The 25,967-nt window shown below is 42.5% G+C and overlaps 1 protein-coding gene across 1 annotated transcript in view; it reads left to right on the top strand.

Annotated features, from left to right (window-relative positions):
* The first annotated feature begins 5,800 nt into the window (after window positions 1–5,800).
* BPIFC (BPI fold containing family C) overlaps window positions 5,801–25,967 on the top strand; it is a 34,459-nt gene continuing 14,292 nt past the window's right edge. Inside the window, 2 exon segments of the mRNA XM_026847357.1 lie at window positions 5,801–6,714; window positions 16,786–16,897. Of these exon segments, the coding sequence (XP_026703158.1) occupies window positions 6,564–6,714; window positions 16,786–16,897 (263 nt within the window). The 5' untranslated portion in view covers window positions 5,801–6,563.

The raw sequence follows: 25,967 nt of genomic DNA, 5'->3' as shown, positions 1-25,967 counted from the left end.
TTTGAGCTTATGCAGTCATCATCAAATGGGGCCACATCTTGGACAAATCCAGAACAGTAGGTTTCTATGACAGAGGAGGATGAGGTGGCAAAGGCAAGGACAAAGAGGATAGAAAGGAGAACATGTGAGGAGGGATCAAGAGCACCGTGCCTGTCAGAAACTGTGTTTTCCTCTCTCTTGGAGAGTGTTGAATCCAAAGGGAGTGATGCTGCTGCCTTAACATCATGACCCTTTTCCACTGACCATGGATGTCCTGCTCTGTTTTGTCCTTCAGTTTTCTCCCTGTCCTGTCCACCTCCTGTGTTCCCACTGGCTCCAGGGCAGCTTAGTCTGTGCTCTTCAGAAAGAAGGGAGGAGGCTTCCCTAGCATGAGAAATGTTCATGGCTACTGTTACGATGTTTCCACCAGAAGCACCATTTCAGTAGCTTGCACAAGCTAAATAATTGTGTAAAGTAAGACAGTTCAGTTTCTCAGGAGCTGGTGGTAGTACTCATCAGGTAACCAGCAACATTAGTTATAAGTGAACATTTCTGGGGTATTCTGCTAAATTTTTCTTTGATTTTTATGAGTCATGCCACAGTGTAAGACACATTTTCCACACAGCAGCAAGTATTAAACAGGAAAAGCTCCTAAGAAATAGTAATGATGAAAAGCTAAAACAGTGTTCAAGTTTGTCTGTGAAAATTTCAAATGACCCAAAACCACCATCATTTTTCCCTCAGACATCACACTTTCTAAAAGGGCTATTATTACATGAGTAGTATTTTTCTCCACCATTTAGATTTTGTCTCAGTCTGCAGTCAGGAGACTTCCAGTGGCCACATATGGTCCTCAGGCTGGGAAAGGGACTGTGTCAAAATAGAACAGGAAACCTGTGTGCTTACGAGCTTGAAGAAATGGTTCTATACAGAAGAATTTTGACTTTCAGCATAGTTCACCCTTTTCAGAAATGGTGATTTTTAAAAAAGTCTAATTCATTAAAATGATATACAGTATGGTGACAAAAGAGATATCTTTGTCAGTAGCGCTGAATAGCTGTTGAAGACAATATGGTTTATCAACTCAAAGTACTTTATTCAGGGTTTTTCTCCCCTTTCCATGGTTAGTGTAAAACACAAGCAACAGGACCTCTTCCACCAAAGAAGTAAAACCCTGTTAATAGCCACAGTGGTTTCTCTTGAGAAATACGAAACAATATAGCTGTAGTCCTGTTGACCTTCAGTCAGCTTCCCATGGCAGAAGAGAACTATAAAAAGTAAAAGATCTCTGGTTCAGTTACGAACCTCAATGAATTTTTTATTTTTTTTTTTCTACTGAAAGCGGACTGTAGTAATAAAGCCACTGTGAGCCAGTGGACCTCTTCCATTATTTTTCTGTATTTGCCACTACAAAGGTATATTTTATAATACATATAAATAAATATATATGTCTATATATTAACCCTTATGATACTAACATTTTGAATTACTTAGGTCACAGTGAAAGATGTGAGAGATGGTGGAATGAGAAGGCGAAGGGTATGAGGGCTGGAGATATGTGAATGTCTGAAGTAGCATTTTAAGTGTGCCAGTGGGGGAGGAGGCTCAAATCAAAGACTGTGGATAGAATGTCTGAACTTACTCCAGCTTGATGGGGGTCAACTTTACTCCTAAAATGTATTTTAAACCCCTTAATGCTAGTACTCTATAGATAATACATGTAGTGAAGGTCAGCTTTACACCATCTCAAGTTGGCTGTCTACAGATGACCCTTACACAGTGTCTGAGGTTTGATCACATGGCTCTTAACTTCTCTGTTTCTGATTAAAATCCTGGTCATATGGAGCAAAAGACCTTGCAGTGGGTTTTCTGGTGTTTGCTGTATTGCTTCAGAGCTTTTCAGCTGCCACTGTGTTTTCTTGAATTTATGTATTTCTTTACATTATTGAATTGCTGAGAGTTCTGTGCAGAGCAAAAGTCTTTCAAGTGGCACATCAAAGGGAGAATTTGATATCTTTGGATTAGCAGACCAAAATCACATTTTTCTGGACAGTAAAAAGAGGCTCCACCCATGGAGGAAGATTCTCAGAGGGATATTTCCTATGTCTTTTGATAAACCAAAGGGATCAGGTTTTTCTTAGTGAGATAACTCCATCCACCTTCTAGGAATCTATGGTGACTTCTTACAGGACTGCAATTTATACAAAACCAGGGTAGGTCCTGCATAGGTTGAGAGAGTGCCTCATCCTGCTATCAGCTCCATGAAAGTAACTGAATGGTTGTACAAGGGACTAAAGAGTGAGCCAAATGACTGGAAGAAAAGCAGAGAAGAAAGCTTAGAATACACCTATGCAAATGATGGACTCAGATCTGGATCTGGGCAGATCACAGACAAATAATGCCTGCTTCATTCCTGGTTAAGATATCAGTGTTTCTTACTCTTCTCCTGTCTCCTGGGGAGCAGCTTAGGAGCACCCTTACAATTCTTAGCTATGATGGCAGTGTACAGTGCAGAGCTAGAACAAGAACACTGATTTTTTATTTTTTTTTTTTTTTCTAAATGGACTTTGATAAAAATGAATCTAGTAGTCCCAGCTCAGGTGCTAGGATTACAGAGGTCAACAGTGTGAACTCAGTGGATCCATCATTTTCCATCAGCTCATCAGTCAACTGCCTCTCAACACACTTATCCATTGTTAATAGATTCTTTGTAGGCATTGCAACTATGATATTTATTTTGCAGCCTGGCACAGATTAATAGTTCTCTGGCAACTCTGCTCCAAGGCTTTCAAAGTCTTCATGAAGGGCATCAGTAGGCAAGCCACACTCAGGAAAAGCTGTGATAACACAGTCCCTTTGCAAAGCCTTCAAAAGATTGGATGGGTCCCAGACCTACTCACAAATATAACCTGTGGGGGCAGGAGTGTGTACTGCCTCCTATGGATTCTGTTTGAAGATTTCATTGAGCTAGATTGCCTGATGCCTCATGAGCTGGGAAGTGGATAGCATTGCTTTCCACACTGAATGGGGGAACAATGAACAGGAGCTTACTGGAGTTGGTCTCTTTCTATGGGTATTTCCAGTGGTTGTGGAGAAGAGGAGATCACTTGCTTTATGTCATTTTCCAGACTCCTGTCTGTATCATTTGCTGGTTTCTTTAAGCATTCCTGTCAATATATCTTTCCTATCTACTATGTAAATTTTGTATTCCTTTTCCCTCAGAGGTGATTTTCTGTTGGAGAACGGCTTGCAGAGAGCAAGGCCATGGCTCCCTGCAGAAGCTGATTGCAGCCATCTGAGGTAAACAAAGGAAAAACCCAGGGGACAGTTATGCTAACAAAGGACTGTTATGTTAACAAAGAGAGAAACTGAGGTACATTATGACCTTGGGGGTGATAGTAAAACAGCCCTGGGAGAAAAACAGGTTCAGAAGAGGGAAGGTGTTTATGCATACCTGAAATACCACAAGGGGCTGAAATACCATAATGTAGCCTTTTACATGTATCCAATAGATTTGTGAGTAGTATGCATGATTATTGTAGAGTGCTTATATAAGGTGTGATTTCTTTCAATAAAGTTGAAGCTTGCTCTATCTTTCATATTGAATCGGCTGCTTGCTTCCTCCGCCTGCCGCAATTTTCCATATGGAAGTGTATGGGAAGGGTTAAAATCTTAAAGCTATTGAGCCTTTTTTGATTTGACATTGTTGAGTGAGCTGCAGAAAGCCCGCTTGTTCTTGAGCATGCTCCAGAGTAACTAGGAACAATGGAGCAAGGGAGAAACTGAGAAATCCAGTCCCAGTTCTGTGGTAATAGCAGAGATATTTATGAAACCAAGGTGCTCTTTCTGGACTTCAGGTTGGGTAGACACTATATTTGCTATCATGTTTGAGAGCTGTTTGTCTTGTGTTTGGTAACTACTGAGGTTTGTTTTCTGAATTTTTGGCAGTGAAAGAAATTCTTCTGTGGGCTGCAAGTGGAGAGTTTTGTGCAGGACCAAGTCAAGACAAAGACAAAATTCTTTTTCAGAGATACTCTATTCTATTTCAGAGGTTGGTCAGCTTAAGATAGTATGTTTTTTCCTGGGTTAAAGTGGTACAAGACAATGTTAGTGACTTTTTTTTTTTTTTTCATCAGAAGCTTACTTAGGCAGATTTCGGCTGTAATCTTTATTTTATTTAAAGTTTTTGCAACTGTTCAAAAAGGAGAAACCAAATGTGGTATCTGCAGACTGGTAAATAGAGTGCTTCATTAGTCTGAGACAAGTACAGAGACTGAAACAAAGGAGGTTTTAATCTTTTTCCTCTACTTATCTTACTTGATTATACTATCTCTGAGAAGATGAAAGAATTAAGAGAATTATTTACATCAAGGAATTGCTTAGTGTGTGCTCAGTTACTGAAGATAAAATCAAAGCAATTTGTCTGCCATCTCTTGTTATCGACAATGCAATTGGCAGCTCTGGTATCAGGCAGCTTACAATGTCCATCTCCTTACCTCTGTCTCTCCCAGTCATATGACTAACCTTGTACCATTAATCCTAGCATCTGCCAGAGGCTTGGGGCTTTGGTGAAACCAAGAATATCAGCCCTGGAGTGCAAAACAAACCAAGAGTATCAGCTTTGTTGGTTTGAGAAAGCAATATGAAATTATACCATCTTTTACTGCCATGGCAGTTTAGTTGTTGTTTGTTCTTTCAGCTTCTCATCTGGCAAACCTTTAAGATCCAAACAAGAACATATTAACTACAAAGCACTGTATGTCTAAGATTGCTGTTTGCTGTTCCTCAATGGGAATGAAATGCAATGAGAATGAGGTACCTCACCTGCATCAATGCTTCTAGCAATCCTGCTAGATAAATATCTAGTAAGTATCTATGTACTTCAGTGATAGAAAATCTGTCTTTCTGGGTTTCAATTTTTAATTGACCTTTAATAATCAGGATAGAAAGTGGCATGTTCTCAGGAAAAGCTATGACACTTTCTGGAAAAAGTTTAAGATTTGTGACTCCAACTGGCTGTTCTGCAAAATATAACATTGCTACCTTTATTTATTTGTTTGTTTGTTTGTTTAGAGTTTCTTAAGATGGAGGAAACCAAAAAGGTGCAAGAACTAAAGATGGAACAACTAATTAAAAGGGGGATTTTCAAAATCTGTCACAGTGTTTTCAGAATGTTTTTTCCCCGAAACCACTTTTTCTTGCTAGTTTAGGGTAACTTTGTAAGGATTCCTCAGAGAACTGGTATCAGGACAATATTGATAATGCATTTTGTCTGTGTTATAGTTCAGAAATCCACTGAAAAGCAGTATGTTATAAGGTACTGGGTAGATCTTGGATTTGCAATCATTTAGAGTCTGACCTGGTAATATTAATTCCAACACAGAAGTAAGACTGCTGAACGGTGGTAGGCTTTGGGTTTTTTTTGGTGGAGGGGATGGTTTGTGGGTTTCTAAAATGTATTTATATGTTTTCTGGCATATTATGAAATAAATTGTCCAAGAAAATACGGTACTTATTAGAAATCCAGGAATGTCTTTATAGGCTGGAATATTTGGGAAACTAGTAAGACCTTTTTGCTACGTATTCATTAGCATGGTTTTGTACATAGGCAGGTACCATGATCACAGTCAGACATGTTAGAAAAGGATGTGCTGCTCCCCTCAGTGATAAATCCAGAGTAAAGTTACCATAGGTCCCTAATAAACAATTTCCTAATGCAGCACTGAGAAGAGTTGAAGTTGTCTTGAGAAACAGTATTGTTATTTCTAGGAAATTGAGTGTGGCTGTAATTGGTAGTGAAAATCAGAATGAATACAAGAATTTTGAACAAAGAAACCTTACTTCCATACTAGGAAAGTGTAACAGAAGGAAATAATTTGTCACAGATTTTGTAAATCTGTAATTTGTAATTTGTAAACATGGTTGTGTCCCACCATGCAGTGGCTCACAGTCTCACTTTGTACTCAGAGACTCGGTGCTGCAGGCTCTTGCCCAGCCACCCTTCTCTATTAATGTGTGATCATAATGTAATTTTCATGTTCACTTTGAATTTACCCTTGCATTCCCTTCTCACGTGACCTGATTGAGCCAGTCTCATGTGTCAGTGTTTGGATTAAGTCCAAGGTTTCTGTGTAACAGGGAGGCAAGTTTTGTAGGGAGGTCTACTGTATTTTATTAGACCAGCTGATATAGTTGAAAAACTTTTGGACTCACAAATCCAGTATATCCTAGGGGGTATGTATATAGAAATGGTGTTATTCTATAGGAGGACAGACCTGCTTCTCCTTGGATGGGACTGCTCTGTCATGTTCACTGTGCAGGAGGTAGGACAGATGGTAAAATAAACCAGCCAGGACATGGGTGTGAGGAAGGTGTGGAGTCGGGAGAAGAGCCACTCATTCTCACCAACAGCTAATGCCTGCCAAAGTGCTATCCAAGTAATCAGAAATCTGCATCTGTTCCCACACTGACTGCTTCATGGAACAAATAATTGGCTAAACCTTCCTGACTATCCACCCTTGTCCCAGTTTCATGGAGGGAAGTAATGGATACAGATTTTTTGCAACTCATGGCATGCATCATTTATGATTACACAAATGTTGTTAACAGGTCCCTGGGACAAAGGAGAGACGATGCTAAAGACATTGTATTCTTTCTTGCTGTGTTGGCTGTCCCTGGAGCTTGAGGCTAATCCTGATTTTAAAATGAGGATTACTCAGAATGGGCTGGACTACGGTATTCTAACATTCCCATAAATCAATTTATGATAAATATGCACAGCATATAGAATACACACAGAATAATACATCTTAATAAAGATGCAATGTAGAAACAAGCTCTTTAAAAATTGAAACAGAATAAATTCATTTTGTCACTTCATACCAGGAACACCCTTTGTCTCTTCTGTAACTTATTTCCTTCCTTCTTGTGCACCCCAGGTATGAATTTATCCTTGAACTGGTGATTGCATTGTCCTACAGTCCAACAGCATTTCTACTACATTCCTTGTATCATCTACTTTCTTAGAACCAGAATGAGATGGTCATAAAATTGCTCCTTTTTTAAAAGTGTCAAAATCTGATTGAAAGTCAAATATTTAATTGAAGATAATAAGACATAATTGGGAAAAAAAACCTTACCATTTTGGAACAACCATATAGCTGCACATTCTCATTCCTCCACTTGATGTGGGATAGCAGCTGCATGTGCCATTCTTTTAAAAAAATCTAGTAACCGTCTGTCATAATTCTGCCCCTTAACAGAGTATCAGCAATTTCCAGAGTATATTTACTTTACTCTTTCTATTCATAAAGGTTAACAAGGCACAAATAAAACAAAGGCTGGGTTGTTCTAAGGATTAATTGTCATTCATGTATTGAACATGCTGACAAGTAAACAATGGACTTGTGAGATGTGGGTTTATGCCTTAGAGATGAAAGCAAGAATCAGGTCCACTTATTTCTCTGTATAAGCATTGTTTTAAAGTCTTTTGAGGAGTTGAGAAGTGTGGGGCAAATGTCAGTCATCCAAAGCAAAACTGATTTCCATATCTTTCTATGACATAGGAGAAGTTGCTCCCTAAGGTTCTCTGATGCCTTTAGAAATGAGACTTCAGCTGTCGGTCTCAGTCCAGTCGGGATCAGGGCAACGCGCAGAATAATGACAAACTGACACCAGTTGTAGCAGGAACCCCCTTATTTGCAGGACGAGGCTGTGAGACAAGACACACACCAATATGGTTAACAGTCAAGCTCCAATCTTTATTAGAAAAACAAGTCCTTATATATTCCTGTGACAGCAAATCCATGTGTTGCTCTGGCGCATGCTCATTCCTCTCGTTCCTCTCAGCACTTTCAACAAGCGCTACTCAGCCTCCACAACTGGTAGATAAATTTCTGCTTTGTTATTCTACAGATTCCTTTCTTATCTGTTTTTCCCTAATGAGTAAAAATACTTTCACTTTTAGCCATCGTTAATCTAGATGCCATTAGTCTTCTAACGCAAGTGCGTCATTAATTTAGACATTGTTAATCTTCTAACTTGAATGCTGATGACACTTTTACATTGTCAGTGACGCAGATGGTTTGCGACCCGGCATACACACCCACAATTCCCCCTTTTCTTTTTATTAAGGCCTCTATTCTCTTTACCACACAAGACAGCAATAATCTCACTATATATATTGTCTTGCAGTTAATAACACTGCATAGAGATAAATTGAGAGTGATCAGAAAGATTCACACAGTACATACCCTTAAATTCTTCACATCCATGTTCTGGTGCCAATAACAAAAATCTATAGTCGCTTTATTTTGTAGAACACCATGCCTTATACTATCTTCATTTGTCAAGAAATTACTTACTATATTAGATGCTGAGTTAAATTGTTTTACACTCCAACAGGCTATTTTGTTCAAGGTGGATAGGGCTTTTACAACCCCTACTCCTGGGGGCTAAGAGAGATGTAGTGACAATCTCTCCAGGCCCTCACAATGCCATTTTATTAAAGGATACACAGCAATTTATAGACTACCATAAAGTACATGTGCAGCTACTTGATTGTTCATAGGTTAAAGCTATTTGTCCATGAGCCCTTTTACCCTCTATGATTGGTCCCGGTGTGGTGTCTACGAGCTGCTCTCCTTCCAGGCAAACATCTTGTCTTCTACAGTCTAACTTCTTTATCTTTTTGCTACATGCGCAGTTTCTCAACCCTTTGGCCTTGCAGGTGTTCTTCACAACAGCTACAGCCTGTTGTTACAGTGAGGCCTCTCGGTTTGGATTGCTCATAATGTGTCTGTTGTTTTTCAGCCATTCTACACATAGTTTAACATCATTAAAAGGATTATAATGACAATTTAAACTGTTAGTCCATGTAAAAACAAATCTTTTAACCATCCAGTAATTGGTAACCTTTTAGTCGGATCATTATTATATACTCTTCCCTCTTCAAGATGTAAACCCATTGTGTAAGTATCACTACAAAACCAAATGTCATTTATCGGTACTGCTGAAGGAGTCACGTTTTGCCATCCGAGCCAGACCGTCTGATTATACCAACCATGTGTCAGATAGGCTTTTTATCCTCAAACTATACGCATCCCCAGGCCTGATTTTGCATGCTATTCCCAGCTACTGGGGGAAGAGAGCCTCTCAGTTTTAACTCCAATCGCACAGGTCTGGGATGGGTCGGCAGCAGTTGCTAAGCCCAGGCAAATTGCCTGCTGTCCTGATTGATTTTTTCTCTGCCACCTTGGCACAACTTAGCAGTTTCTCATCTATCCTACGAGGCCTGTTCTTCATCAAAGCTTAGCTGTTTGTCAGAGGCTGTGTAAGTCCGATGCCTCCGAGATCTCCCCTTCCTTGGTTTTGCATCGGCACATGCAAGACTTGTTTGAGAGCTGTAAGGGTTAGACAAACTTCAAAAACATAGTGTACTTGGAATAGTTCCACAGAAGGTTAAAACAATACAGCAGTTAAAATTACTAGTTAAAAGAGTAGGCTAATTTTACTACCTACAAATAAGGGATATAACTAAATACTACAAAATAAACAGTAAGGAAAACATGGAGTAGCACACTTACTTAATTGGGTACTAACATTCAGATCTGCAATCGCTGGGGAACCCTGGGTGCAGCGAGAATTTAGAGTGCCCTTCCTCACAAACTGGAAATCCTACACGATGCGTCCATCTGTAGGTGAGGCATCCAACATCTCTGCAAGCAGGTCCAGCCTCTAAATCAACAGGCCAAAATAACTGGCACTTTTTCTTGAGCGGGAACATCTGATTTTATCCTCCTGTTGGGTTCCACCCAGAGCCTGGCCAGCACTCCAGGGGGAAAACCAAGGGAATTTCAAATAAGGTTAAACATTTGAGCTTTTAATTCTTAATATTGCTAAACAAATAAAGTTGAATACACACATTCTTACAGCATTTCATCGTTATTAATAACTACATTCCATCTAAACTACATCTTGCACAAGTGACTAGTAAGCCTATATATTAAGAAGTTACAATTACTGTTAGCATTTTCTCTTAAAACAATTGACAACTGTAGTGTAGTTTGTTCTGTTGCAGTAGCAAACATTACTCAGACATTCTGCTTAAATGATCAGTCGAAGAGATCGCAAACTGTCCGCACAGGGGCACCCACAGCACCCACAGCTGGATCCTGAGTGCTGGCTGCCTCTCACGCCTCAGGTGTGGTTGCACACACCTTGCTGGTGACCACTGGAGACTGAGACCTGTGGAGACACAAGCATAACCTCTTCCCCAGGTTATTAAAAGATACGGTCCTTCTCAGTTACTACTTTTTAAGTTTTTGTTAACACTTGAGCCTTGCTCTGGACTTCTTGTTGATCTGGTGTCTGTGATGAGAAATGACATAATATTGGTGGCACCTGCGACACAGGGGAATGTTTAAAAGGTTCATGACATATAATGCCTTATTTAGCGCTTTGCGAGGTGTAGATTGATATTTTGCATCTTGCCCCTTTGTTGTTGTTGTTGTAATGGAAGCTTTAGCTAGCTAGATGTATGCTTCACAGTGGCCTGACCAGCCGGTGAATGGGGAATGCAGGTCAGATGCTTGACTCCCCACTGTATGACAGGATGCAAACAGTGCTCCAGGAAAGGTATTAACAGACACATGTACATATTGTAACATTTGAAATGCAGCTAAGTGAGTGACAGCAGATTGCTATAATTCTGAGGAGATGAGTCCCCAAGGGTCGACACCACTTCATTGCTGAAGAGATAGAGTCTTTCTGGTATTTAGGGGAAGTTGATAAAGAAAATTGGTTTTGTACTGACCTGGCACTCTGGTGGAAAAAATGCATGTGTTTTTCATCCATCTGAAACAGCAGAGGATATGGTTGACCTGGAGCCAAGACTTCTCCCCCTTTTTGTTTTTGCAAAAGCGCTTTCAAGTTCTGGTGTGTTCTTTCTATGATGGCTTGTCCCGTGGGGGAATGCAGTATACCTGTGATGCATGTCTGTTTGAGATGGTGTTAGCTATACGGTGAAGATCTTATTTTGCTTTCTCTGGAAGTACTTTGGGTGATGTTAGTGAAGGATCTTTTCATAAAATATCAAACAAGCTATGCAGAACATCATGAGTTAGGCCCACAATGACTGTATCCAATTTATGGTTCCCAACAGTTTCTGTAAATCTTTTAAAGTCTTGATAGCAGTTTTAAGTTGTTGCAGGACAATAGTCTGTTCACAAATTCTTCAGCTCAGGTACTGCCTGGTGATGATATCTGTAACTTTTGAAGTGGTATTTGCAACACCATTTGAGATAGTGAGTGTTTGCTTACAGGAAGAGCCTTTTCCATGATCTCCTGTGTCTTTGTTGCTATAAGGATGTTATCCATATAATGATATATAACAGCTTGGGGCACCTGGTGGGATTTTTATATGTTATGGTAAAATAACGCAGTGGTATTGTTTTGCAGGTTCACTAATATTAATAGTGGGAATAGAAAAAATATTTTTAGGTGCATCATTTGAATGCAAGAGAATGATAAAGAAATCAATCCTTTAGATCAAATTACTACAAGATGCCAGTTTTAGGTAATCATTGTTGGGGAGGGCATTCATGGTTGCAAGATATTTTTATCCTCCATGGTATCATTAATATGTTGGAGATCATGTAAAAGTCACTATTTACCACTTTTCTTTAAAATAATAAACTTAATTGTCCCTGAATGGAATCATTAAGGTGGCACGACTTTTTCCTTGGTAAGGGCCACTGACTGAGTCACACGGGTGATTCGGTTTACAAGGTTAGTTTCATGGTGGGTTTCAGGGTGGGTTGTGCTACAGTGGTGATTAAGACAAATTTGATCCAATTTGAGTTCTCCATTGAGCTACACAGTCATGACCCCAAAATGCAATAGGGTTTTCCAGTATAAATGGATGAATATTTGCTACCCATTTTTTTGGGCCCCTTACATGAATGAGATCTTTGCTTTAAGTTGCTACAGTATGACCACCAACCCTGAAAAGCATTTGAGTTACTGGAGCTAACAGCCAATCTGCTCACAGATATTATGGTCACATCTGCACCAGTATCTAAAATGTCTGTCAGCTCAACAGATTTTTTTAGCTTTAATGAGACTAAATTTTACTAGAAGTCAACCTTGTGTCACTGTCTGAGACCAAAAATATTTAAGGGGTGCCTGCTGATCTAAATCCTGAGTCATTGCGGCTTTTTGGCATAGTATTAGGGGGAGCTGCAGTAAGATTAACAAGCTGAATAATTTTTTGATCCTTTTGTTACTGAACACAGGGGTACAGACCATAATTTTGATTTTTCTCTCCATAATCAGCATCTACGACCCCTGGTAAAACAAACAACCCCTGTAAGTTTGCAGATGATTTTTTTTTTTTTAAAAAAAACAATATTTCCATTAGGCAGATGGTTCAGAGGTGCACTCTCCCCGCAGAGTATGCACCTAAATTCAAAACAACAATCAACACAGAATTACTGCCTCCCGTTAGAGGAGGTATTTTACCTGCAACAGTTATAACCCTGAGCCCAAATCAACCGCAGCACCGATGACCCAGCGGGCGGGCACTAGGACCCTGTAGTTTCTCGCCGGCCGCTTCCCTGGCCGGAGAACTCCGCAGCTGCAGTGGGCCGCGTCACACACACACACAATCACACAACTACAGAAACACACAAAGGAGCCCCTGACACCTATTACTCACAGCATAAAATGACAAATGTTACCAATACGAAAACACCATTAAGAACATATAAAGCCATTGCACCTTCTCTATGAAAAACCAGCCGCTTATGGCGGGCGGGGGTTGTGCCGAGAGCACAGTGCCGGGCTCAGCTGCAGGCGGCCGCTCCTCGGCGGGGGGGCTCGGGGAGGCCCCGGGCCACCGCCGCCAACTCTGCGCCTGCAGGTGTGGAGGGGTGCGAATACTGAGTACAAAATTCACACACTCGGTTTTCCAGATAGAGTAATGTGTCAGCGTGAATGCCATTTTTTTCTTAAAAGTGTTAGCCAATTTTTATGGGGCCAATTGATATCCCTGAGCCATCGCCTCCAGTACAGCTGTTGTAAATGAGTTTTGCAACCCATCTTCATTAATGCTTTTCTGAAGATCTTTAATAACAGAAAAATTCTGTCCTTCCCAACGTGGCAGATGTCTCAGCTCATAGCTTAAAGGAGTAACAATCTTTCTCGCCATGGCCATATCCCCTTGCACCAAGGTTTTTCGCCTCACTTTACTCACGGATCATCCCCAGCTAAGGGAGGACACAGGCCAGATTCTTTTTCAGGATTTACAGCGTCAGGGTCGAAAAGATTATCACAGTCAAAAGACCCAGCATATAACTCTTGCTCCCGAGGTTCAAAATATGCATCCTCTCCCTCTGTGTTCTCGTTCTCTGTGTTAGCAGCCTGGCTGCGTTCATTATTTGTCTTTTTCTTATCTCAAAAAAAAAGTTCTCCATGCACTCACTCAGTGAGCTGTTTAAGATTTCTAAGAGCTGTTTCTTTGCCTCTCATAGAGAGGATACTTAACAGCAGTTTTAGGGCTGCGTCTTTTTCCATACCTGCAGGATCTCCACGCTCTGGTGTTTGGTCCTGTGCCCTTCTGCTTCCCCGCCTCCAAGCTCCCGGTATCACCTTTGGTGATGCTTCGGAGTCTTCCGCATTTAAGTGATTTCCGCATTTGAGCAAGTTTCCGCATTTAAGCGATTTCTGCATTTAAGCGAGTTTCCGCATTTAAGCGATAAAAAGGAGAGTCCCTGTTCGGGCGCCAGTTATAGCAGGAACCCCCTTATTTGCTGGACGAGGCTGTGAGACAAGACACACACCAATATGGTTAACAGTCAAGCTCCAATCTTTATTAGAAAAACAAGTCCTTATATATTCTTGTGACAGCAAATCCATGTGTTGCTCTGGCGCATGCTTATTTCAAAAACTCGTTCCTCTCAGCACTTTCAACAAGCACTACTAAGCCTCCACAACTGGTAGATAAATTTCTGCTTTGTTATTCTACAGATTCCTTTCTTACCTGTTTCTTCCCTAATGAGAAAAAAACCTTTCACTTTTAGCCATCGTTAATCTAGATGCCGTTAGTCTTCTAACACAAGTGCGTCATTAATTTAGACATTGTTAATCTTCTAACTTGAATGCTGATGACACTTTTACATTGTCAGTGATGCAGATGGTTTGCAACCCGGCGTACACACCCACAACCAGTTTGATGAAGGGGAGGCATTGCCAAGAGCAAATGCTTCCTGACTATGTGCAAGTTCCCAATTTATTACCACCTGTTTACATAGATTTGTTTTTACTTTTACTGACCTTTAGGTTTTGTCTGTTTATTGCTTACATGCTCACCACACTCTGCAGGTGGTGTTTTTTATTGCTGTTTTTCACTCAACACAGTGTTACATAATGCTGCCTCAGTTTCCCACAATCATTCTTCTAACGTCAAGGTCAGTTTACATTTTACTAACCACCAGTTCTTAATTCCCACATTCAGCTTGGTGTTTCTTAGTGTGAGCCCAGCAGTTTTTGTGACATTCAGCATGGCCTTCAAGTGCTGAACAAACAAATGAAGTTTGAGCATCCCTGCATTAGTAGTAAGAACAGCCAAATACCTATCAAAGGTATTTCTCATATTTGAAGAGCATGATGCATGTCATGTCTTTTTCCTTAATATTATATTTGAAAGCTGAGGCAATAGACCCTGACTACATGATCCTTGCCTGCTACAATAACCTTGAGAGAAATTCCACCTGTGACCAATGGTTGCCTTCACTGACAGTCATAAGAGAGCTTTAAGTTATTTCAGTCAGAGCCCATATTTTGCTTTGGAGGAAGGAATTCCCAGGGAATCATAACTTACCTCTCCTTCATAAAAGATGTATTTTATAAAAAGGTACTTCCATGTTGAGTTATTGATTTAAATTATTTGCTTTTTTAATACACTGAAGTCTGGGGCAGAAAAAAAAACTTTGTATTCAGCAGCTGTGAGGCCAAAAGCCAAAGAGACTCACACTAAAAATATCTGAAAGCAGGACATTATTCAGTATTAAAGTTTTAGTAGTGTTCTGGTTCAGCTAGGTTAGGGTTAAGTTTCCCCAGAATGTGGGGAGGGAGCTCTAGCTGGGTTGTTCAATACCATGCTGACGTCAGATCTGGGCACCAGGCATGGGAATTGCTGGGGGGATGTGTGGTGTTCGTGGTCAGTACCCTCACTGCTGTACTCCATGTGGTGTAACTCTGTTCATTGTTATTACTGTTGTTGTTGAGTTTATTATTTGTTACACTGTTGTATTAATTTTTTTTTCCTTATCTCAACCCCGGGGTTTATATTTTAGTCCCTGCCCCAACTGGTCCAAGGGTGGGGGAGGGACAACAGCGGCGTGGTCTCTGGTCCCAGCAGGGCCTAAACCACCACAAGCAGTGTCTTCATCAGAGATGAGCAGAAAAAAGGAAGACAAAAGGAATTTGGGATTTAAAGATGTTCTGTTTGTTTGATGATAGCGGTCTGTGTGTATTATCAATGCACAAGTAGCATTGAAATGTTCAAGAAACTAGGGATTCCTTAAAGTAAGAAGAGAAGATAATGAAATAAGACAGAGATCTGTAGCATGATGTAATGGATAAGGTGCAGTGGCAATATGTATGTACTCTGAAAGAAATGGGAAGGAAATGTTTAGAAGGATTGTTCTTAAACCTCAAACAACTTCCTGTACACAAGTAACAATCCAGATAGTTGCACATTTGACATACTGTACCGGGTCTGGCTGAACTGGAATTGGTTTTCCCCTACAGCAGCCCTCATGGTGCTGTGGTTCATGCTGGGAGCTGGCAGGGTGTTGATAGCACCCTGGTGTTGTGGCTACTGCTGAGCAGGGCTTACACAGCACCAAGGCTTTTTCTGACATTTCCCCCAGTGGGACGGGGTGGGCAAGATCTTGGGAGGGGACACAGCCAGGACAGCTGACCCAAACCAACCAAAGGGATATTCCATACCATATGACGTTTGCTCAGTATAAAGCTGGGAGAAAGGAGGAAGGGGGTGGGGTCACCCTTGGTCCTCTGAGGCAACCACTACGCGTATTGGAGCCCTGCTTCCTGAGAAGGCCCGACATCGCCTGTCCATGGGAAGTAGAGACTAAATCTGTTTGCTTTTGCTTCCGCGCGCGGACTTTTGCTTTGCCTTGCTTATATTAAAACTGCTTTTGTTTCACCCACAAGGGTTAGTTTATCTTCTTTCCCCTCTTTACCCTATTGAGAAAACAAGGGGAAAAGGTGGGGGGGAAGTGATAGAGCGACTTGGTGGATACCTGGCATTTAGCCAGTCAAACCATCACACATACCAGCACTTTAGACATGTATATCACACTTCTGTAAGTAAATACTACATATAGAAATCATCTTGCTACTTCTTAACTGACTTTTTAATTCAACAGGTATGAGACAATCTGAGGTAAAGGTGATATCAGGTGTTTCCCAAGGCTGTCCACATTGTGAGTGAATTGAAGGAAGTTTCAGAAACCTGACAAGTTCTAGTATATATTATAGTATATCAGGGATGACATGATCCTAACAGATGATCTTGATCTTCAGTTAAATGATTTGTATATGAAACTAATAGAAGTTATAAATGGGTGTGTAGGGGTTGGAAGATCTAGTTAAGTATCATAGAATCAGGGTGTTTCAAGAACTATGTTAAAAGTGATGGTTAAATTACTTGGTAGTAAATCTGGACCTTTGGATGGCTGAATCCAATCTGCAAGGCATGTGCTTTCCTCTGTTCCCTTGTAGGCAGGAGGATTGGCATGGAGCTCCTGAAGCAAGCAGTATTGAAAGAGACCTTTCCAAGCTGGAGTGGTCAGGAGAATTTCTCAGTTGTTAATGTCAACTATGACATTTCAAGGTAAGTAAAGGAAATACATTTCAAAGTTTTAGAGTGAAACAGCTTCTTCTTACCCTATAGTAATAATTATGCAGCCATTTTTTTGTTCAGTGTGAAAGTTTAGCGGTTCATCTAACTCTGCTTCCACTGCTCAAGCACTGATTTGTTTTATAAATGCTAACTTCTACCACACTCAGAGATAATTTTTAGAAAGCCAAATGAGCACCTTGGCTGGTTTTTTAGTTGCCTTTTATCAGAGCTTGGGTGTAAGCATGGCTATGATACAGCAGGGGAAATAGGTGGGAAAGAGGGCAGAATTGGTGTTATTAAGTATGCTACTATGAAGGACCTGTGGCAGTGAAAAGAATTCATTTGTGCTTGGCAAGAAAAAGACAACAAAATTATAAGATGAAAACGTGTGCAGCGGGATGGTGTATCTGGTCTGATGTGCCAGGAAGATGACTTTTCCACAATCTTTTTAGAAGGATTTACAATGGTAACGCAGCATTTTTATTGGATAGGGCTCAACACCTATTTCCTGCTGAGGAAAATCATTGTACCAAGAGCAGCCATTAGAAAAACAGTTTTATAGTCTTCTACAATTTCTCCAAATAAGGAGACTAATATAAAAGTGTTGGTTTTGTTTTGTTTTGTTTTGTTTTGTTTTTTCCTACAGCCTTCAATCTCATCTTCCAATAGGTATAAACAAGAAAAAAACTTGCGGTCTTTTAATATTACTGTCAAGCCAAGCTCTGCTGCTCAGTAGCATTTTACTTCCTTTTCTTTACAAATTATCCAGAGTAAAAAATACCAATCTGGGAGACTTCATGTACCTTCTGCTGGGTAGGGCCTGGATCCTTTACCTGTACATATTTTCCTAATAGCCTGCATTCTGGCAGGCTTCATTTTATTATACCATTCTCACAACCTTAATCCCTGCATGTCTGAGAGATCTGTGTTTGGACAGACTGGAGCAGAAAAAAACTGGGGGGGTAGAGGTACGTGTGTCTTGTTGTATGTCTTCCACTGTCTGCTGGGTGGTGATTATAAAGAATATGGAATTAAATACTTCCTTGGAGGTACACAGTGAAAGGATCATGGGCAACAGACATAAATTACATCAAGAAAAACTAGGAAAAAGTGCTAGGGAGCACCAGAACAGGAGTCCAAAGAGGTTGGGGAATGTCCATCCAGGTGTTCAAGACTCAGGTGGGCCTGGCCCCTGAGTTGGCCCAGCTTTGAGTAAGGGGTTGAACTAGAAAATCTCCTGAGGTCCCATTCCAACCTAAATTATTACATGATCTTCAAAATCCCAATCCATTCTCTCACCCATAGTTCTTGAAATTGGCCATCTTCCCAGTGGATAATCTGATTTTAGCTCACTGAAAACAAGATTACTAAAATCAGCTTTCATGCTGCCCAAGATGTTATTGGAAAATTATGGTCATTTTAAGTAAAAAGTAACTGGTGCCTTTTGCCCCATGGAAGGTAGATTAAAGGCAATTGTTTCAGAGATCTCTGCCAGATATTGGGAAACAATCAATCAAGAATGTGTACTACATGATAAGATTACAGCTGATATCTTTACAATGTTCAGCTCAGTTCAACACACCCATTTGCAAGAAAATATCCTTGAGTATCTGTGGAATGGCTGGAAAACAACGGACATATTATGAGCGATCCAGACCAAGTGGCCTCACTGTAACAACAGGCTGTGGCTGTTGTGAAGAACACCTGCAAGGCCAAGGGATTGAGAAACTTCGTGCATAGTAAAGAGATAAGGAAGCTGGACTGTGGAAAACAAGATGTTTGCCTCGTAGGAGAGCGGCGCGTGGACACCACACCAGGACCAATCATAGAGGGCAAAAGGGCGCATGGACAAGTAGCTTTAGCCTATTAGCAATCGAGTAGCTGCACGTGTGCTTTATAGTAGTTTATAAATTGCTGTGTATCCTTTAATAAAGTGGCATTAACTTGATCACATTGGTTGTATAAGTTGTGTCCAGGGCTTCCACGTCAGCAACTGGCACCCGAACAGGGATTCTTCCGTCAGTGCTCACCTGAGCAAGAGCAGACAGCCCAGAGGGAATGGAAGCCAGCCAAAGCAGGTGCTGCCTTGGTGCCTGTGAAGTCGCGCATGCACAATCGTCAAGAATCTCACCCTGATCAGGTGAGTGGCTGGGTGGGAGATGGGGTCCATGCCACGCAAAGAAGTGGCAGAGCTCCTCTAACATATAATCTGTAAGAGCGGATTATTTAATGATGAGGGAAACATGAGGAAGTTACTGTCATGGGCTGGACAGCACGGGCTAATACCCACAGCGAGTGCAGCCTTGGTGCAGCACTGTGGGACGATTCCAAAGACAGTGGGAAACTCTCCACCATGTGGAGATTGACCCTAGAGGCTCTGAAAGAGATGAAAGCAGAATGGCAGAGCATCGTCTCTGCTTTCACTGCCTTGTCAGCAGAGGCAGAAGACTCTAGTGATAAGGATTCAGCTACTGCTATGGCGTTCGCAGAATCCCTGTTCCCCAAGACAGCTCCTAAAAGGAGGGGTGGGGACGCCTTATGCATAGTGCCCAGGGACGCTTCACACGCAGCACCCGTGCAGCAGGAAATTCAAGAGCAAAAATCAACAGATTCGCCGCTGCCGCTTGAGTCTCCCCTTTCAAGCTCAAGGGAACAATCACTGGAGCATCCCGCCCCACTCCCGCTGCCTTTTGCCCAAGCCCATGCGCGCTGCCGCCTCGGCAGAGGAAGGCGCCTGCCCCCCACGCCCCTGTGTCCTGGTTCAACTAGGATAGTGTTAGGTTTCCCCAGCAGAGAGAGAGGGGGAAGGGATCTCCAGCTGGGTTATTCATATCATGCTGGCTTCAGATTCAGGGGCGGAACCTTCTTACTTGCTCTTTGGTGGGCTTGATGGTGGGAAGCTGTTCCGTGACCACTTTGCAGTATTTCTCTGTATATCGTTTGTCTTGTTCGCTGTTATTGCTGTTTATTGTTGTTATCATTGCCACTGTTGTTGTTCAGATTGTTTTATCACACTGTTGTATTAAATTTCTTCTTATTTTAACCTGGGTTTGTGCCTCACTTCCAGCCTGACCGGCTGAGGGTGGGGGAGGGGCAACAGCAACATGCCCTCCGGTCCCGGCAGGGCTTAAACCCCAACAGCCTTAATTGGGGCCCAACATGGGGCTCGAAATAAGAATAAAAAAGGACAGACCCTGACCAGACTGTGGTAGAGCAATCTGTTGGGTGTAATTTTTCTATTTGTATTTGTTTGATAAGAAAATGTTTGCAATTCTGGCCCACTTGCTTGCGTGATGGGGCTGGATTAATCCTTATATCCACTGTATGATCCCTGTGGTGGCGTTTCTTATCGGTGGAAAATGTATAAAGGATCTTATGTTGTTATAGGGGCTACTGAATGCTTATAATGCCTTTGTATTGCTGGGGGTGGGGGGTGGGGTGCTGATACCTGTTTGCCATTTGGTCTTTAGTTAGGGGTCTCACCCCCTCTATGGGTGAGCCAGAGGAAGAAATCCTCTTGGTTTTGAGGAGTTTCAGTTATCCTTGGAGCCTGCAGGCCAGTGTGATTGTGGCACAATTCTTTCTGAATGTCTGCCTGTTTTGGCCATGCGGCATTTCTCTAACAATAGCAGTGCCCAGAAACCTGCCCCAAGGTCAGATAATAGTGAGTGGCAAGGGGTGTGGGAAAAGATGGGCAAAGGCCTGAGTCGGTAAGCACCTCCAATGCTTTGGAACTTCACTCCTGAACAAATGCAGAGCCCTGAGAAGCTGATGGAGGGCTTAGAAAGGGTGTGCTACCAAACTGGCAAAACCCAGGAGACTCAAATCGCTGCAATGTGTTGGGGACTTGCCGATGCGTACCGTGACCTCTTTAATATCACCCACTGCCCTCAAAGGGAAGAAAAGGCTACAGAACCTGAGAATGAACTCACTGAAACTTCCTGTCCCCCCAGTCCAGATACTGAGCCAGTCTAAGTCGCATCCACCGGCAGAGCAACTGAGCCAGAGAGCCAGCCAGTGCCAGTATCAGTCGCCCCGATAAAGAAAAAAAAATATACCAGAAAGTCAGTTCCAAAGTGAGGGATGGTGAAGAGCCAGGCCCATCAGGGGAACAGGAGGAAGGGCCAGAGGTGATCATCCAATCTCTATCCCCGGCTGAGCTGCGAGATATGCGGAGAGATTTCGGCCGCCTGGGAGGCGAGCAGATTTGTACCTGGCGGCTCCAATGCTGGGACAATAAAGCCAGTGCTTTTGAGATGGAGGGTAGAGAGGCCAAGCATCTGGGATCTTTGGCCAAGGATGCTGGCATTGATAGAGAAATAGGTAAGCAGACTCAAACCCTCAGCTTTTGGAAGCGACTCCTGTTCAGTGTAAGGGAGAGGCACCCCTACAAGGATGATATCCTATGTCAGCTGAGCAAATGGACCAGCATTGAGAAAGGCATCCAGAACTTCAGGGAAATGGCTGTGTTTGAGATGATCCATGGTGATCGGAATAATGAGCAGTCACCCATGGACCCAGATCAGGCCCCTTGCACACCCATGATGTGCCGAAAGTTCCTGAAGAGCGCACCAGAAGCACACTCGAAAGCATTGGCAAGAGTGTCCTGGTGGACAGTCACCCACACTCAAACAGTGGATGGAGTGGTTGGCAAGCTCCAGCAATATGAGGGAAATCTCCCTTCATCTCAACATTCCCTGGTCTCAGCTGTGGAGGAACTGTCTCAGAGGGTCCAGAAAATGGAAGAGGACATGTCCTACGTTCCACTTGCACAGGACAATGTCTCAGCCATTAGAAGTAAAGGTTTCCCCATCCAAGAGAAAGGCAGCAGAAGGTACACACCATGAGGCACCCTGTGGATTTTCCTCCACGACCTTGGAGAAAACATGAGGAGGTGGGATGGGCAGCCCACTGCTGCCCTAGCTGCATGAGTAGAGCGGCTGAAAGGGAAGACCATCACAGAAGGGGAGTCCTCCAAGAAAAGCGCAGCTCCAGTGTCCAGTCAGAAATCCCCCAGACAGAATAGAATGGTGAACATTATGTCTGAACCTCTTGAGGGGACCAGTAAAACATTCTTGCAAGAAGTGAGTAATGCTGAGCAGGATTAGAGGGGCCCTGCCTCCAGCCAGGTGGAGGAAAGGGACAATCGGATTTACTGGACAGTGTGAATCCAATGGCCTGGCACATCAGACCCACAAGAGTATAAGTCTTTGGTGGACACTGGCGCACAGTGCACCCTGATGCCATCGAGCTACAGTGGGGTTGAATCCATCTGCATCTCCAGAGTGACAGGGGGATCCCAACAGCTGACCCTACTGGAAGCTGAAGGGAGCCTGACTGGGAAGGACTGGCATAAGCACCCCATTGTGACTGGCCCAGATGCCCCGTGCATCCTGGGCATAGACTACCTCAGGAGAGGGTACTTCAGAGACCCAAGAGGGTACCGGTGGGCTTTCGGTGTAGCTGCCTGGAGGAGGTTGAACAGTTGTCCACCTTCCCAGCATCTCAGACTATCCCTCAGTGGTGGGGCGGCTTAAGGTTGAGGAGCAGCGAGTGCCGATTGCTACCAGGACGGTGCACAGGCGGCAGTACCGCACCAGTCGAGATTCCCTGGTCCCCATCCATCCGCTGATCGACTAGAAAGCCAGAAGGTGATCAGCAAAACTCATTCACCCTTCAACAGCCCTGTATGGCCGTGAGAAAGTCTAATGGCAAATGGAGGCTAACGGTGGATTAATGTGGCCTGAATTAAGTTACGCCAGAATGAGTGCTGCAGCTAGAGCTCCAGTATGAACTGGAGTCGAAGGCAGCCAAGTGGCACGCCATGACTGACATTGCTACCGCATTCTTCTCCATTCCGATCGCACCAGAGTGCAGGCCACAGTTTGCGTTCTCTTGGAGAGGCATCCAGTACACCTGGAATCGATTGCCCCAGGGGTGGAACCACAGCTCCACCATTTGCCATGGACTGGTCCATACTGCACTGGAGAAAGGTGGGGCTCCAGAACACCTGCAGTACATTGATGACATCATTGTATGGGGGGACACAGCCAAGGAAATCTTTGAGAAAGGAGAGAAGATAATTGAAATTCTCCTGAAGGCCAGCTTTGTCATTAAGCATGAGAATATTAAGTGGCCTGCAAGGGAAATTCAATTCCTAGGAATAAAATGGCAAGATGGGCGTCACCACATCCCAGTGGAGGGGATAAACAAGATAACAGCCATGGCCCCACGAACCTCTAAAAAGGAGACTCAGTCTTTCCTGGGCGCTGTGGGGTTCTGGAGGATGTACATCCTGAACTACAGCCTGATTGTGAGACGTCTCTACCACGTAACCCGTAAGAAGAACGATTTTGAATGGGGCCCTGAGCATCAACAATCCTTTGAACAGATTAAATGGGAGATTGCCCAGGCAGTAGACCTTGGGCCAGTCCGGTGTGTGCAGGAGGTTGAGAACATGCTCTACACCGCTGCCGGGGATAATGGCCCTCCCTGGAGCCTCTGGCAGAGAGCACCTGGGGAAACCCGAGGCCAACCTCTGGGCTTTTGGAGCCAGGGAAACAAAGGCTCTGAAGCTAATTACACACCAACTGAGAAGGAGATACTGGCAGCATACGGAGGATTTCGGTCTGCCTCAGAAGTGATCGGCACTGAAACACAGCTCCTCCTGGCACCCCGACTGCCGGTGCTGGGATGGATGTTCAAAGGAAAGGCTTCCTCCACACATCATGCAACAGATGCCACGTGGAGGAAATGGGTTGTGTTGATAACTCAACGGGCTCGAATAGGGAATCCCAGCCCCCCAGGGATGCTAGAGGTGATAACAAACTGGCCAGAGAGCAAAGATTCCGGGATGTCACCAGAACAGGAGTATTCTTTGTCTTGGTCATTCCTCCCAGGTTCTGAAACTCCATAGTCTCATGCTCACTTCAGCCAAGGCTCCTCTTGGACTCTACAATACCTAGGAGTTCTTCCTTGCATGTGAGTAGCTGCAGCTCTTCAAGGATATCATTTTCCAAATAGTTCTGTACCTATCATATTTGTAAAATGGAGCTGGAAGATTTCTTTGTCTTATGTCAGTATCACTAGAGATATTCAACCAGATGATATTACAACTGTATGAAGAGGAAAACTAGTCTACAAATGCCAAAATACAGAAAGTTCAGCTCCAACTTGGGACAAAAATGTGGTTTGCATTTGATTTTTAGCTGGATCAGTTTATTTATCTAGCTGGCTGCTACAGTTTTTTACTAAAAAAAACATCCTGAAACAAAACAGCAGTAAATCACAGCAGGTCTTCCAGTTCATTGTGTTGTGTGGTAGGTGAAAAGTGACCAGAAAAAGAATGGAAGAAGAAAAACTCAGAGAAATTGAGGTTTTTTAATAGGGTGTGCCTCACTGATAACACTTTAGGCACTTTCTTCTACCTATTTAGGGGAGAATTCATGAGATGAAGAAAAAGAGAACTAAAGCCTTGGTGCCCATCTCTTCACACTTACAATGGAACACATGCTCTGGGGCCAACGGACCAAGTCCTGTGGCTAGATGAACCTTTTCAAACCAGAGCCATGGCTTAGCATGACACTGCCCCTTAAGCGCTAGTCCTCTGGCTGTTGTTCACAAAGCAGTTGTTTCTCCTACAACTAAAGAGGATGCTGTATACACAAACAGTTCCCCTATATCATCCTATACTTACTTTCTGGTCAGTATACCATTTTTGATCTGGTATTGTTTTCCAATGGACAGAACAATGGAAATGATGCATGTCCTTCAATGTGCCACAGACTAGAGTGCATGGTGAAAGGGTAGAATTTGGGAGGCAGAGAAATGGGGAGGGGGACAAAGGGGACTTCTAGAACACTGAGCCAGAGGCAACAACTGGATTCATGCAAAGCCAAAGTGATCTGCAGAGATGCAGCAACAAGTCTCCATTGATTGCCATACTGATAAGTTCATTTGGTTTATCTATACTGGGTAAAAAGGATTACAACCCATATCTCCTTTTGCATATAGACTGAAGCAAATGCTTGCTGGTTCAACAGATAAATTGAAATAAAAAATTCCTTGAAATAAACAACACCTTGAAAGGGGAAAAGTTTGGGTGTAGAAGCTACTTACAGCATATTTGAATGTGCTATCTGAATGTGTCTACAAGCAGATATTTGGCTTTTATTGCTATATTTGTAGAAAAAAAAATATTATGAAACTGTTCTGGAAGCCTTAGTGTGTCTTTGTTAACTAAAGCTGAAAGTTTTATCTAAACTGGGTGGTACTCCATTAGAAGAACCACAAAATGTTAAAAGGATATGATGAGGATAAGCTGAGATAGTTTTCAGACTATTCAGTTTGTAAATCTTGGATATCTACATGGATGGAAATAGTGGAGCTTTTCCCTTGCTTTGAAGGAACTGCAGAACTTCTGCAAAAAAATTTGAAGAAGTTTATGTAACTGAGGGTGTGATTTTTATTCATCCTCAGTTGCCAGACATACAAATAATGAAATTATTATGCATGTGACTCCTTGTGGTGAATGTTAACTCTGTGTAAAGTATAAGTATCTGTTGACTAACAAACAAATGTCTTTACTCTTTTCTATTAATGGATTGCACAATGAAGTGACCCAGTTTGTCCAGCAAAGTGCTCCATGCTTGAGAGAATTTGCTTGGTTTACATGCAAGCTAATTCATTAAATCACCTCTTTGACAAGCAAAGTAGTACTAACTAGCTGAAGTACTGGTTAACTGGATAAGCCAGAAAAAGAAATAGAAAATATTGACTACAAGGACTTGATACTATATATTTGCACCATATATATATATATATATACTATAATGTAAATATTATATAATTTATGGTTTTCTGTAGCCTGAGTAATTTCAGAACAGATGGGCCTAGACAGTTTTTTTTCCATCTGTTCTTCCTATCAATGGCACATTCATGTATTTGTTTCACAATGCAGACATGGCTATGAGTATCAATCCTCTCAGGTCCACCTGAAAAGTCAGTGCTGAAATGGTATGCTACAAAGCTAGTATATCACCCCAAGATCAGCATCCTAGCA

The sequence above is a fragment of the Athene cunicularia genome (assembly GCF_003259725.1).
Source record: "Athene cunicularia isolate RWA chromosome 1 unlocalized genomic scaffold, athCun1 chr1_part1, whole genome shotgun sequence".
In the NCBI taxonomy this organism is placed as follows: domain Eukaryota; kingdom Metazoa; phylum Chordata; class Aves; order Strigiformes; family Strigidae; genus Athene; species Athene cunicularia.
The sequence above is the reverse complement of the archived record's forward strand: the minus strand, read 5'-3'. Positions and strand labels throughout refer to the sequence as shown.